This window comes from Callithrix jacchus, chromosome 14 (genome assembly GCF_049354715.1).
Source record: "Callithrix jacchus isolate 240 chromosome 14, calJac240_pri, whole genome shotgun sequence".
NCBI classification, from domain to species: domain Eukaryota; kingdom Metazoa; phylum Chordata; class Mammalia; order Primates; family Cebidae; genus Callithrix; species Callithrix jacchus.
In genome coordinates this window covers 71,118,716-71,133,470 of record NC_133515.1, presented here as the reverse complement: position 1 = coordinate 71,133,470, position 14,755 = coordinate 71,118,716, and the positions used below count along the sequence as shown (strand labels likewise).

At 39.4% G+C, this 14,755-nt stretch overlaps 1 protein-coding gene across 5 annotated transcripts in view; it reads left to right on the top strand.

The window, feature by feature from the left end:
• PLEKHH2 (pleckstrin homology, MyTH4 and FERM domain containing H2) overlaps positions 1–14,755 on the top strand; it is a 139,848-nt gene that overhangs the window by 81,460 nt on the left and 43,633 nt on the right. For all 5 annotated transcript variants that reach the window (XR_008476403.2, XM_054245013.2, XM_078349436.1 and 2 more), the window contains 2 exons: positions 7,309–7,389; positions 13,034–13,213. Coding sequence is in view for 4 of the 5 variants with exons in the window: in XM_054245013.2 (XP_054100988.2) it covers positions 7,309–7,389; positions 13,034–13,213 (261 nt within the window). In the remaining variant the exon portion in view is untranslated. The remainder of the gene's footprint in view (positions 1–7,308; positions 7,390–13,033; positions 13,214–14,755) is intronic.

Sequence of the window (14,755 nt, the reverse complement as noted above, 5' to 3'; positions counted from 1 at the left end):
CCTGGGAGGCAGAGGCTTCAGTGAGCCAAGATTGTGCCTCTGTACTCCAGCCTGGGCAACAGAGCAAGACTCTGTTTCAAAAAAAAAAAAAGAGCTCAGTAAATAAATACTGATGATTTACTGATCAGTTCCCTTACTATTAGACTTAGAGGCTACTTGTAGTTTTCCATTAGTTTAAACAACACTGCAAATGAACTGCTTGTGACTGCTAGCCAGACTAATAAGAAAAGAGAGAAGAATCAAATAGATACAATAAAATGATAAAGGGGACATTACCATCAATTCCACAGAAATACAAACTGCCATCAGAGATCACTACAAACAACTCTATGCACACAAATCAGTAAATCTGGAAGAAATGGATAAATTCCTGGACACTTGCACTCTCCCAAGACTAAACCAGGAAGAAGTCGAAACCCTGAATAGACCAATAACAAGGGCTGAAGTTAAGGCAGTAATTAATAGCCTACCAACTAAGAAAAGCCCAGGACCAGAGGGGTTTACAGCCGAATTCTACCAGATGTACAAGAGGAGCTAGTACCATTCCTTCTGAAACTATTTCAAACAATACAAAAAAGAGGAAATCCTCCCCAACTTATTTTATGAGACCAACATCATTCTGATACCAAAACCTGGCAGAGACGCAACAAAAAAAGGAAACATCAGGCCAATATCCATGATGAACATCAACACAAAAATCTTTAATAAAATACTGGCAAACAGAATGCAGCAGAAAATTAAAAAAGCTTATTCATCATGATCCAGTAGGCTTCATCCCGGGGATGAAAGGCTGGTTCAACATACGCAAGCCTATAAACATAATCCATGATATAAACAGAACCAAAGACAAAAACCACATGATCATCTCAATAGATGCAGAGAAGGCCTTTGACATAATTCTACAGACCTTTATGCTAAAAACCCTCAATAAACTAGGTATTGATGGAATGTATCTCAAAATAATAAAAGCTATTTATGACAAACCGACAGCCATTATCATACTGAATGGGCAAGAACTGGAAGCATTCCTTTTGAAATCTGGCACTAGACAAGGATGCCTTCTCTCACCACTCCTATTCAATAAGGTATTGGAAGTTCTAGCCAGAGCAATCAGGCAAGAAAAAGAAATAAAGGGTATTCAATTAGGAAAAGAGGAAGCCAAATTGTCTCTATTTGCAGATGACATGATTTTATATTTAGAAGACTCAATCATTGCCACCCAAAATATCCTGAAACTGATAAGCAACTTCAACAAAGTCTCAGGATACAAAATCAATATGCAGAAATCAAAAGCATTTCTATACACCAATAACAGACAAACAGCCAAATCAAAAGTGAGCTCCCATTCACAATTGCTACAAAGAGAATAAAATACCTAGGAATACAACTAAAAAAGGATGTAAAGGACCTCTTCAAGGAGAACTACAAACCACTGCTAAATGAAGTAAGAGAGGACACAAACAGATGGAAAAACATTCCATGCTCATGGTTGGGAAGAATCAACATCATGAAAATGGCCATACTGCCCCCAAAAATTTATAGATTAAACACTATCCCCATCAAGCTACCAATGACCTTCTTCACAGAACTGGAAAAAACCACTCCAAACTTCATATGGAACCAAAAGAGAGCCTGCATAGCGAAAACAATCCTAAGCAAAGAGAACAAAGCTGGAGGCATCATGCTGCCTGACTTCAAACTACACTACAAGGCTGCAGTAATCAAAACAGCATGGTACTGGTACCAAAACAGAGATGTAGACCAGTGGAACAGAACAGAGGCCTCAGAAGCAACACCACACATTTACAATCATCTGATCTTTGACAAACCTGAGACAAACAAGCAATGGGAAAAAGATCCCCAGTTTAATAAATAGTGTTGGGAAAACCGGCTAGCCATGTGCAGAAAGCAGACACTGGACCCCTTCCTGACACCTTACACTAAATTTAACTCCAGATGGATTAAAGATCTAAACATAAGACCTAACACCATAAAATCCCTAGAAGAAAACCTAAGTAAAACCATTCAGGACATAGGCATAGGCAAGGACTTGATGACTAAAACACCAAAAGCAATGGCAACAAAAGCCAAAATAGACAAATGGGATCTATTTAAACTCCAGAGCTTCCATACAGCAAAGGAAACAATAATTAGAGTGAACCAGCAGCCAACAGATGGGAAAACATTTTTGCGATCTACCCATCTAACAAAGGGCTAATATCCAGAATCTACAAAGAACTAAAACAGATTTACAAGAAAACAAACAAACAAACAAACAAACCCATTCAAAAGTGGGCGAAGGATATGAACAGACACTTTACAAAAGAAAACATCTATGAGGCCAAGAAACATGCAGAAATGCTCATCATCATTGGTCATTAGAGAAATGCAAATCAAAACCATGTTGAGATACCGTCACACACCAGTTAGAATGGCAATCATTAAAAAATCTGGAGACAACAGATGCTGGAGAGTATGTGGAGAAATAGGAACACTTTTACACTGTTGGGCTTGCAAATTAGTGTAACCATTGTGGAAGACAGTGTGGTGATTCCTCAAGGACCTAGAAATAGAAATATCATTTGACCCAGCAATCCCATTACTGAGTATATATCCAAAGGATTATAAATTGTTCTTTTATAAGGACACATGCACACGTATGTTCATTGTGGCACTGTTTACAACAGCAAAGACTTGGAACCAACCCAAACGCCCATCGATGATAGACTGGATAGGGAAAATGTGGTACATATACACCATGGAGTAGTATGTAGCCATAAAAAATGACGAGTTCATGTCCTTCATAGGAACATAAATGAATCTGGAAACCATCATTCTCAGCAAACTGACACAAGAACATAAAACCAAACACTACATGTTATCACTCATAGGCGGGTGTTGAACAATTAGAACATGTGGGCACAGGGAGGGGAGCATCACTTACCACAGTCAGTTTGCCGGGGGGGGTTGGGGAGGGTCAATTGGCGGGTAGGGAGGATGGGGAGGGATAACTGGGGGAGAAATACCAGATAGAGGTAATGGGGGGGATGAAGGCAGCAAGCCACCTTGCCATATATATACCTATGCAACAATCCTGCATGATCTGCACATGTACCCCAGAACCTAAAGTACAATAATAATAATAAAAAAAGAACAGTGCCTGGCACATCATAAACACACACAAAAATGCTAGCTGTTATTATCCGAGAGTGTCACCTAGAGAGTGAAGTCAGCAAGGCTGGTGGCAGGATTTGTGGTGGAGAACGCCACAGGGATTAGATTATGGGGAAGGAGAGAATACCGTAGGAGCTTATGATTTGTGCAGTGGCAAGGGCTAATTGGGATATGATATACTGTTTGTCTTCAAAATTTCAAACAAAACTGTTAGGAACTACTTTTGTTATGGAGGCATGGTAAAAAAATATTCTTTTAATTAGTTCACCTTGAGATTTGAAGTTGCCTTTAAATTTTCATGAGAATTCTTCTAGTATAATTTGTTTTCTAATTTTTTAAAGAGTAAGTCAGAGTTTAAAGAAATTCTAGGCTGGGCACAGTGGCTCACGCCTGTAATCCCTGCACTTTGTGAGCCCAAGGTGGGAGGATCACCTCAGGTCAGGAGTTTGAGACCAGCCTGACCAACATGGTAAAACCCATCTATACTAAAAATACAAAATTAGCCAGGCATGGTGGCACATGCCTGTAATCCCCGCTACTCGGGAGGCTGAGGCAGGAGAGTTGCTTAAACTTGGGAGGCAGAGGTTGTGGTGAGCCAAGATCATGCCATTGCATTCCAGGCAACAAGAGTGAAACTCAGTCTCAGGCAACAACAACAACGACAACAAAATTAGCTGGGAGTGGTGGTATGAGCCTGTGGTCCCACCTACTTGGGAGGCTGAGGCAGGAGAATCACTTGAACCCTGGAGACAGAGATTGCAGTGAGCCAAGATTGCACCACTGCACTCCAGCCTGGGTGACAGAGCAAGGCTCTATCTCAATAAAAAAGGAAAAAGAAATTCTAGTGCAAGATTTATGTATAAAGATAGATTGTTAAAACATGGCTTTTTACAGTGAATTGGCAGAGGTCTTCATTAATTTGCAATTCTTCAAAGGCACACATTGTTCTCTTTTAAAGATAAATCATTTCAGAAGTACACTGTCTATAGCCAGATGCATTATACATCAATTTTTATGAGACTTCTTTCTGGAGCTTGTTTAAAGAAGAAGGAAAAAAAAAAAAGGCACCCCACACAACGCTATTTAAAGCTTCCAGGATATTTGTCTGTAAATACATTTCTGAATTCAATCATACTGAAACATGTCTCAAATGAAACATTTTTTGTTTTCTCTCAAACAGCATTCTAAATCCATCAGACCGTTAGGTAGTGGAGTTACTCGTTTGCTTAAACCATAGCTTTGAAAGCCCAAAGGCTGACTGGGTTTATGGGTTTAAAAGAAAACATGTTTTACTTCTTATTCATAGTAACGACAGAAGCATTTATTGAGTAACTACTGACATCCTTTATTTACATTTTCTCATTTGGTTCTCACAACAGCCCAGTGAAATGTACAAAAATCCCAAGTTACTGACAAAGAAACGGAGAGGTTAAGTCAGTCTCCTGAGCACATCCATCTAGTGCATGGTAGAAGTGGAAGCAATTTAAACCTTGGTTCATTAGACCTCCATGGCCAGTCCTTTTCTAGTATAGTGACTTGTCTACTGTAAAATCTATTTTGACAGTAATTTGTATTCTGATCAATGTATTGCTATCAGAATAGTCCTTTGTTTTTTTTTGAAATGGGGTCTCACTGTTTCCCAGGCTGGAGTGCAGTGGCTCTATCTCAGCTCACTGCAGCCTCCGCCTCCCAGGTTCAAGTGATTCTCCTGCCTCAGCCTCCTGAGTAGCTGGGATTACAGGCATGCACCACCATGCCTGGCTAATTTTTATATTTTTAAGTAGAGACAGGGTTTCATCATGTTGGCCAGGTCTGTCTCTAACGCCCCACCTCAAATGATCTGCCTGCTTTGGCCTCCCAAAGTGCTAGGATTACAGGTGTGAGCCACCGCACCCAGCCAGAATAATCCATTTAAATTTAAGTTATCACAAAGGCTTATGGGATCCTAAAGTCTGTATCATACCTTATCCCACTCCCAGTCCCTTCCCCGATAACCTCTCCCCTCACTCACTCAGCCTGAGACACACAGGCCTTGCTGCTCCTTCTCAGACCCACAGGGTCTCATCTCTCACCAGATGCCCCTGCTCTCCTCCCAGATGACTGCACAGCTCATCTACACCTTCAGGGCCTTCGGGGGCTTGCTCAATGGCAGTGAGGCCCTCTCGTCCACCTGATTTCAAAATGTAATACCCCTTCTTCCTTCCACAAGCACATCCTCTTCTTTCCTGCTTCATTTTTCTCCATAATTCTTACCATCATGGGCAAGTATGACAATAGGATTTTGGGCTTTAGTTGTACTGGCCAGTGTCTTGGTTTTGAGGTGGTGTGCTTCTTCAGATTGAATTTACTCTCACTGTTGCAGGAGAGGGTCTGGCCCCAAGGCAGAAATTGGCAGAGCTAGATGGGTGGGGCTTCTGCCAATGAAGTGGATTAAAGAGCAAGTGCAACCACACATTCTAGGTTTGGGGCAATAGGGCTCATTCTAAATTTCACTCATCAGTGTGAATGGAATTCTTTGTGTTTTTCTAGGCTGGAGAACATAGCTGGGACTGTTTGGTAAAAATCTTCAAGGCCTATATATATCTGGGCAGGACTAGGGCAGGGGGGTAACTCACAGTAAGAATCTTCATAAAGCCACGAAGTGATGATAAACCTACAATAGTAAAAATATCGGTAAAATATCTTCCACAAAAATGTATATAAATGTGAACTCTTTGCACTCTTTCTTTTCAACATTTTTTTTTGAGACAGAGCCTTGCTCTGTTCCCCAGGCTGGAGTGCAGTGGCACAATCTTGGCTCACTGCAACCTCCGCCTCCCAGGTTCAAGCAATTCTCATGCCTCAGCTTCCCAAGTAGCTGGGATTACAGATGTATGCCACCATGCCCAGCTAATTTTTGTATCTTTAGTACAGAGGGGGTTTCACCCTGTTGACCAGGCTGGTCTCAAACTCCTGAACTCAGGTGATCTGCCAACCTCGGCCTCCCAAAATGCTGGGATTACAGGCGTGAGCCACTGTGCCCAGCCTCTTTGCACTCTTGATGAAGATATTTAGCATACTGCTGATGTAATTGTCTGTCCTCACAAGGCTGTGAACTTCCTGAGAAAGGAGACTGTATGCGGTTCAAATCTGTTTCTCCAGGACCTAGATCAGTTACTGACTATTCAAAGTCAAGAGCTAGGTTCAAATTCCGTCCCAATCCCTTAACTTAGTACCTGATAGATAGGAGGTTTTCAGTTTACAGTAATAGCTTTTAACATTATTTTATTACTTTGTATGATTACTTCTAAGAAGGCATCAAATGTTTCAAATTAATGAAATTTTTACATTTAGGAAATCACTAGAATTCTTTAGGTTTTCATCTTCTCTCTTCTAACATGAGAATATTAACCTAGAGAGCCACAGGGTTGTCGGAAATCTGTAAAATGTGGAAAGTATGAAATATTCTTACTGGTAAAATTACATTTTCTCTTTTTTTATTATAATGCATTCATGGGGTACAAGGAGTTCTCTTACATGCATTGATTGCATAGTGATTCTGTCAGGGCTTGTAGGATATTCATCACTCATGGTAACATACATTGTGTCCTGTTTCATAATTTCTCATTATCCACCCCTCCACCGGCTTCTTTATCCATCTGTGAAGTGTCAGTCCTAGGCATAGTATTTGAGGCACAGTAAACATTCGTTATATGTTGAATGGTGAGCACCAAAGCAAAACTTACCATTCTACTGTTGTTAACAGGTAAATCTTTTTTTTCCACTTTTATTTTAGATATAGGGGGTGTACATGCAGATCGGTTACATGTGAATATTGTATGATGCTGAGGTTTGGAGTATAGATCCCATCATCCAGGAAGTGAGCATAGTACCTGATAGGTAGTCTTTTAACCTGGCCACCCCGGTTCCCTCTACCCTCTGGTAGTCCACAGTGTCTATTGTTTCCATATTTATGTCTGTGTGTGCTCAAGGTGCAGCAGGTAAATCTTAAACAGCATTGGACAATCTATTCGGAGTATTACTTATATCTGGGCAAAATGAATACTTATAGAAACTCAAATAGAGTGTATAAGCTATACTTTAAGGTGTCAGAGTTCAGGGCTACATTTACAATTCATTGTAATATGATTTCAGGTAAAACATGGATACTCCAAGAGAGTCTGGTGTACACTAATAGGAAAGACATTATATTATTTTCGGAGTCAAGAAGATAAGGTATGAATATATTTTTAATATGCCAATTGAAGTAACTTTTTGTTAAGGCTTAAAGTTTTCCTTTTCACTCTTCTGTTACTTTGTAAAACTTCAGAATCTTTATGAGGTTGAAATTTGGTGCAATTTGGTTCAACGGAGATAATTACACAAAGTTCTATAACCTACACCTCCAGGGGTCTTGATTCTTAATTACAAGCCTTAGCAACTTTTAATTAATGCATCTTCTAAGACCTAGAAAAGTCTTCTTCTACTCCCTCCCACAGCCATCAGTTTCTTATATTTTCCCAGGTTCTTACAGATCAGATAAGGTTGATAGAAGGAAGCAGCAAGTTAGGAAAGAAAACCTAAGAAGGAAAAAGAATCTAGTTCTGTCCCAGGCCCTCAAATTCCTGAATACCACTTATCTACCCATCCATCTGCCTGTTTATATTCTGTTTATTAATATTTAAACTAATCCCCTTCCCAAAAGAATCTGAATTACTTTTACTTTCAGAATAAAAGGATGGGGTATCTACCCAAAGGTAAAATGTATGCCTAGTCATCATTATGGGTATTCTGTGACACCTTTGGATAACTGAAACTATTAAAATTGAACCAACATGGACCATGAGTACTTGAGTAATATAATAATGTTCATTCCTCTGAAGGGCAGCCTGTGACTGATTACTGTGTTAATGAGTATAAACTTCTTGGTCTAGTGACCATGTGGGACAGTTAGTATTTTTCTTTGTCTTTTAACAGACTACACTCTGAGGTCTGATCAGCTGTATTTAAAATACAGCTTATACTGTCTTTATACTCAGCATTGCTAATGGGGTAGAGGTTAACACAGTACAACCATTTAAAACAATACCGAGGCCAGGCACGATGGCTCATGCCTATGATCCCAGCACTTTGGGAGGTGAAGAGATGGGAGGATTGTTTGAGACCAGCCTGGACAACATACTAGGACCCTGTCTCTACAAAAAAAATTTAAAAATTAGCTGAGCGTGGTAGTGCATGCCTGTAGTCCCAACTACTAGGGAGACTAAGGTTGGAGGATCACTTGAGCCCAGAAGGTGGAGGTTACAGTGAGCCATGCTTCGCACCATTGCACTCCAGGCTGGTCAACAAAATGAGACCCTGTCTCAAAAGAAACTCACAAACAACCTCTGAAGTAGTGTGGGAAAATCCTCACATACAAATGCTACCTGAATATATATGATACAGAAGTATATACTCAATGTAATCCTAACTTGTCAATCAAGAAAACAGAAACCACTCTATGTATTACTGGTGTAAAAGTTCTAATGCCAGCCTGGGCAACATAGCAAAACCTCATCTCTACTAAACAGAAAAATTATCCAGCCACGGTGATGCATGCTTGTAGTCCTGGCTACTTGAGAGGCTAAGGCAGGAGGATTGCTTGAGCCCAGGAGATCAAGGCTGCAGTGAGCTGTGATCACACCACTGCATTCCAGCCTGGGCGACAGAGTGACACCCTATCTCAAAAAAAAAATTAAAAATTAAAGTTTTAATATAGAACTGGGGACATACATAAATTTTAGAAAAGTTTTATAACTTACATAACTTTTGGAAAAGTTGTCGGGGGTAAAGGTTAGAGAAACCGCCAGTGAAGGTAAGAAGTCAACACTGAAGATTTCTGGCCCAAGGACCAAAGGCAGCTGGTCCTCAAGGGTTCACTGGGAAGCTTCAGTGAATTTCACATGAGCCCCAACATCTAGCCACAACAGTCCCAGGAGAATAATGACTCTTCTACCCTCTAAACTTCAAGTAGATTCTCTCATAGGAAACTCTCACTGGGAACCATAACAGGGAAGGAGGTTTTGGCAAATTCAGTTCCCAACTTCTCTGCAATTATGAGATCTTAGAGGATGGTGATTGGAATGCCAAGTTTTATCTCAGTCCGACATAACTAAATAAAAATAAACAGAGCAGATAGAAAAAGAACTGTACCAAGTGTTGAATAATTATCTGTGATCACAGTAATGTGGATGGTTTCCTTTTTTTTTTAAATCCTTCCCATACTTACCAAGTTTCTGCAGTAAGCATGTGTTTTTATAAATAGAAAACTAATTTAATAAAAATAGATAGCATGGATCACAGAAGCAACAAGTCAGAAGAATGGATACATGAACAGAAATCCATTATAACCGCTGGAAAAGTATTGAGAATATATGTGAATCAGTATAGGCCTACTTCATTTTTTGCTATAAATGTTTCCAAAAATAATTTGCTTTTAATCTGTATCCATGTCTTTTTTTATTAAATCAAAACATTTGAAACCACTAGGTCTATTTGCTGCTTATCAAGGCGTAGTGCATCCTTTGGTAGAATGAATAAGCATCTTTAAGTATTAGGGTGGATGAAACGTAGATTTTCATATGATGTGTGCCTAAAGCACACAATTAGGTTAGTATTGTTATATATTATCATAGTAGTAATAGAATTAGTTTTCTTCAACCTATTTTTAAAAGCTTGCTTTTTTAGGAGAGGCAGAATTTTACCTCTGCTTTCTTAGGGTTTTTGGCAGGCCTGAGAATTAGATTCACGTTAAGACAGATTACAGGAGAGAACATGTAAATTTATTTAATGTAAGTTTTACATCACACAGGAGCCCTCCTAAGGCAATGAGGACCCAAAGACTTAAAGCTGAACACTTATATACTGAATTGGACAAAGTGTAATAAATTGTGAAAACATGACAGGCAAAGAGCCTTAGGCTAGGGTACTTAGTTGGGTGGAGAAGTGATGAGGAAGATAAGGGTATGTTTAACAAGGGTTGTTTGTATAACTTTCCCCTGGTCTCAGCTTCCCATCTTGACAGGAATCTTGTTTTCCTTCTGGTTTTATCTGCTGCCTTTGGGAAGAAAGGCAGAGGGTCAGAACGCCCTTCTTGCACCTGCTGCTTTTAAAAGTACCTTTAGTTTAAAATAACTCTTATGCCCAGGTGATATCTTTTAGGGTGGCAGAATGCCACCCTTCAGCTTTTGCTCTGAGTGAGATGACAAATTACTGGAGGGCTTTGAGCAGAACGGGGATACAATCTTGCCTGTGTCTAACAGGTGCACTCTGACTGCTGATTAAGAATAGACCGATGGGAATAAGGAAGAGATGCATTAGGAGGCCATTGTAGTCATTCATGTGAGAAGGGATTGTGGTTTAGTGGTGCTGTGGATGTGTGAGAGGTGACCAGATTCTAGATAGATTCTGAAAGCCTTGCTGACAAGATTTATTGACTGAAAAGTCAATATGAGAGACAGAAAAGGGTCAGCAATGATGCCAAGGTTTTGCGCATTAATAGATATCAATTGCCAACAACTTGAGTTGGGGGAGACTGGGAAGAGCAAGTTATTAAGGAAGTCTTACCAAAGGAAGTCTGAGATGCTATCCAACATCTAAGTAGAGTTAGTGAGTCTGGAGTTTTAAATTTGGGAGTAGCTAACATATGCTGGTATTAAAGCTATGAGCTTAGATGAGGTCACCCAGAAAGTGAATATAGGTGGAAGAAGGGCTTGAGCCCTGAGCCCTGAAACTTACCATGAAAATATGTGATGTAAATATCCTTGTAGTTAGAATGAACTTTTTCAAAGCTCCAGTTGCAAACTTGGCCAAAGATTTTAGAAGTTATAAATCTGATGCAGACCGTGTATTTTCCTGGAATAAAGATGCTAAATTAGAGCAAAAGTTTTAACAATAGATAGGCCAAATATTCAGCACAGCAGCTATAGTTGGTTATGTCAATAAAAGCATAGATAAAATTTAATGTAAATTGGCTTTAGAAAGTTTTTCTTACCCTTAAGATGGAGAAATTCATGGCATTGTTTTGTGATATATTCTGTTAGTAAAGAGCCTCTGAATGCTCCTTTGGGATGATAGTTCATTTTGTGCTATCTATCTAATCTTGTTATTTTTTCTAGAAACAATATTTTTCTTTTCAATGAACGGTTTTGAGACTATGTATACACTTGTCCTTTTGATCCAATAACTTAATCAAACCGCTGATCAATTCTGTGGGGAAAAAAAGTCAAATGAATGTTTTGGTGAATTCTTACTAGTTACTAGTTACTTAACTAGGTAATGGGTCATTTTGAAGCAGCCTCGTTGTATGGGGAAAATACCAAGGTTCTTGTTCTCACGGGCAAGGAGATCGAGGTCACAGATGCACACATAAACAGAGTGAGTTTAGAGCAGGAGTTTAATAGATAGTGCAAAAGGAAAGACAGCTTTCCATCACAGAGAGGGGGGTCCTAGTGGGTTGCCAAGTTGTAGTAAAAATGTCAGGGTTTTTATAAATAGGCTAGCAAGAAGGGGGCTCATAAGGAGGGAATATACTATTCTCCTGATGGTTTAGTTGGGACTAGGTGTGCTATCTGTACAGAGCAGAGTTTTTTTATCAACTCTTATGTGCCATTCCTTGACCACATAGGCCGACTCAGTCTGTGTTTCTTTGTCCTGCTTCTCTGGGAGGGAGAGTTTCTGTGTCTGTTCTCATCTTGCAGCTGCAGGCATCCCCCGCAGTCTGCTTTTAGCTTTCCTATCTTAGTGTAGCCAAAGGGAACATAATGTGCTTATTAAGACTGTCTGTTTTATTGGGGACCCACTGTATCAGTGTGAAGTTTGGTGATTACCCAGGAGGTCTTCCCCACTCCTTCTGTGCTGAAGCTGTCTTATCTGTGTTTTTCTGTCTGCTCTTTCAGGCTGCTAGTTGTTAGAAGAGAAGTGATTTCCTTGAACTGTGTGAGTTTAGAAGGGGAGCTATCTTTGAGCTGCTTTTTGTTAAAAGGAAAGCTTTCTGTTGGGGACTCGCTTCACCCTAACTGTCTACCTAAATAATTTCTTTCTGCCTCCTTTAACAATTTTAGTACAGCTGAATCATCTGAACTACCATTCAGAAGTAGCATCTTGCTTTTTCCTCAAAAGTTAAATCTCTAGTATATGTATTGTTCTTTCATATTACTGTTGGGCTCTTTGGTTGTTACCACTAGTTTTGTTATACTGAGGATAATCAAATTGCCTCTAGGCATCATTTTTAAAAAGGCATGTTATGCTGGAGTGGTGGCTCACGCTTATGATCCCAGCACTTTGGGAGGCTGAGGCAGGAGGATTCTTTGAGCCCAGGAGTTTGAGACTGGCCTAGGCAATGTAGTGAAACCCTATCTCCAAAAAAAAAATTATTTTTTTCATTAGCTGGGCATGATGGCATGTGCCTGTAGTGCTAGCTATTTGAAAGGCTGAGAAGGAAGGATCCCTTGAGCCCAGGAGTTAGAGGTTACAGTGAGGTTACTGATTGTACCTCAGTACTCTACTCCAGCCTGGGAGACAGAGGAGACCCTATCTCTTAAAAAAAAAAAAAAAAGGAGTGCCAAATGTGGGTGATGGGGAGAAAGGAAGCAAAACACACTGCCATGTGTGTACCTACGCAACTGTCTTGCATGCTCTGCTCATGTACCCCAAAACCTAAAATGCAATAAAAAATAAAAATTAAAAAAATAAAAAAATTTTAAAAAAGGAGAAAATAAAAAATAAAATACAAATTTAAAAGGTATGCTTTATAAAGGTAAAAATGAAAAGGACTATGAAACATTTTAGTAAGAAAAGATTTGGAAAGTGCCTTCCTCACAATTACTAATATTTACTTTAGTTTCCTTTAGGTCAGATCAAACTCTGGGAGGCTAAAGTGGAAGAGGTTGACAGATCTTGTGATTCAGATGAAGATTACGAAGCCAGTGGACGTAGTCTGTTATCCACACATTATACCATCGTTATCCATCCCAAAGACCAAGGTCCGACTTACCTCCTAATTGGATCCAAGCATGAAAAGGTATTCTAAGACATATTGGTTGATATAGACTAATATTATTCAGATATTGGTAATAATTGTCAAATCAATTTAATGAAAGTAAGGAAGAAAATTTTGCTATAGACTTTTAGCTCTGTTTTCAGAGATTCTTTACCTCCCTGGAAATGAGCCTTGTTGAAATGTGTCATTTTCCAGTCCTGTTGTAAAAGTGGTATCAAGGCTGAAATTAGTGCATAGAATTGCATGGCTAAAGGACATTATGTTAAAAATGTGGATCTCTCAGATGGAACATTTTTTAGTAAATCTAAGGCCTCCATTTTATGTTTTTGATTTATTTTCAATAAAATTTGGGCTTAGATACAAGTGAAAATGATTTTATGTGTTATATATACATGTAGTCGTTTATGATAAAGGAGTCATCACAGATTAATGGGGAAGTAATGTATCATTCAATACATAGGATTATGTATTTATTATATATTGAGGAAATTGCCTACTTAGGAAACATTAGTTTAGTCTTTCATCTCATACAGATAGCAAAATAATTTCCAGATGAATTTAAAGAGTTAAGAGAATTCAATGAAACTATTTTTTTAAAAGGCCTTTTCTTAATTTCTGAATCAGAAGTACTTTCTAAGAAAACAAAAAGGGGCTGGGCGTGGTGGCTCACGCCTGTAATCCCAGCACTTTGGGAGGCCGAGGCGGGTGGATCACGAGGTCAACAGATTGAGACCATCCTGGTCAACATGGTGAAACCCCGTCTCTACTAAAAATACAAACAATTAGCTGGGCATGGTGGTGCGTGCCTGTAATCCCAGCTACTCAGGAGGCTGAGGCAGGAGAATTGCCTGAACCCACGGGGCGGAGGTTGCGGTGAGCCGAGATTGCGCCATTGCACTCCAGCCTGGGTAAAAAGAGCGAAACTCCGTCTCAAAAAAAAAAAAAAAAAGGCAGTGTAAGAAATCAGAGTGCAAATGGTTGATAGATTTGACTATTGAAATACTTAAATATTGAAATACTTCTGTATATCAAATATTAATATAAATATGACTAAACAAAGAAAATGTACATATACACCATGGAATACTATGCAGCCATAAAAAACGAGGAGTTCGTGTCCTTTGTAGGGACTTGGATGAATCTGGAAACCATGATTCTCAGCAGACTGACACAAGAACAGAAAGGCAAACACCGTATGTTCTCACTCATAGGCGGGTGCTGAACAGTGAGGACACATGGACTCAGGGAGAGGAGCATCACACACTGGGGGCAGTTGGGGGTGGGTAAGGGAGAGACAGCAATGTGTGCGGAGGGAGGGGAGAGTGGGGAGGGATAACATGGGAGAAATAACATGGGAGAAATGCCAGATATAGTATGCACCTAAAGTAAAATAAATAAATTTTTTTAAAAATGAAAATAATAAAGATCATTTGACCATAAAAAATGACTAAAAAGATAATACAGAAAACAAAGTATTTCATGGATGGCTACTGTATCTTTAACATATAAAGAACTCTTTATAGATTATTATTGTTGCTACTGATCATTGTTTTTGAGCACGTG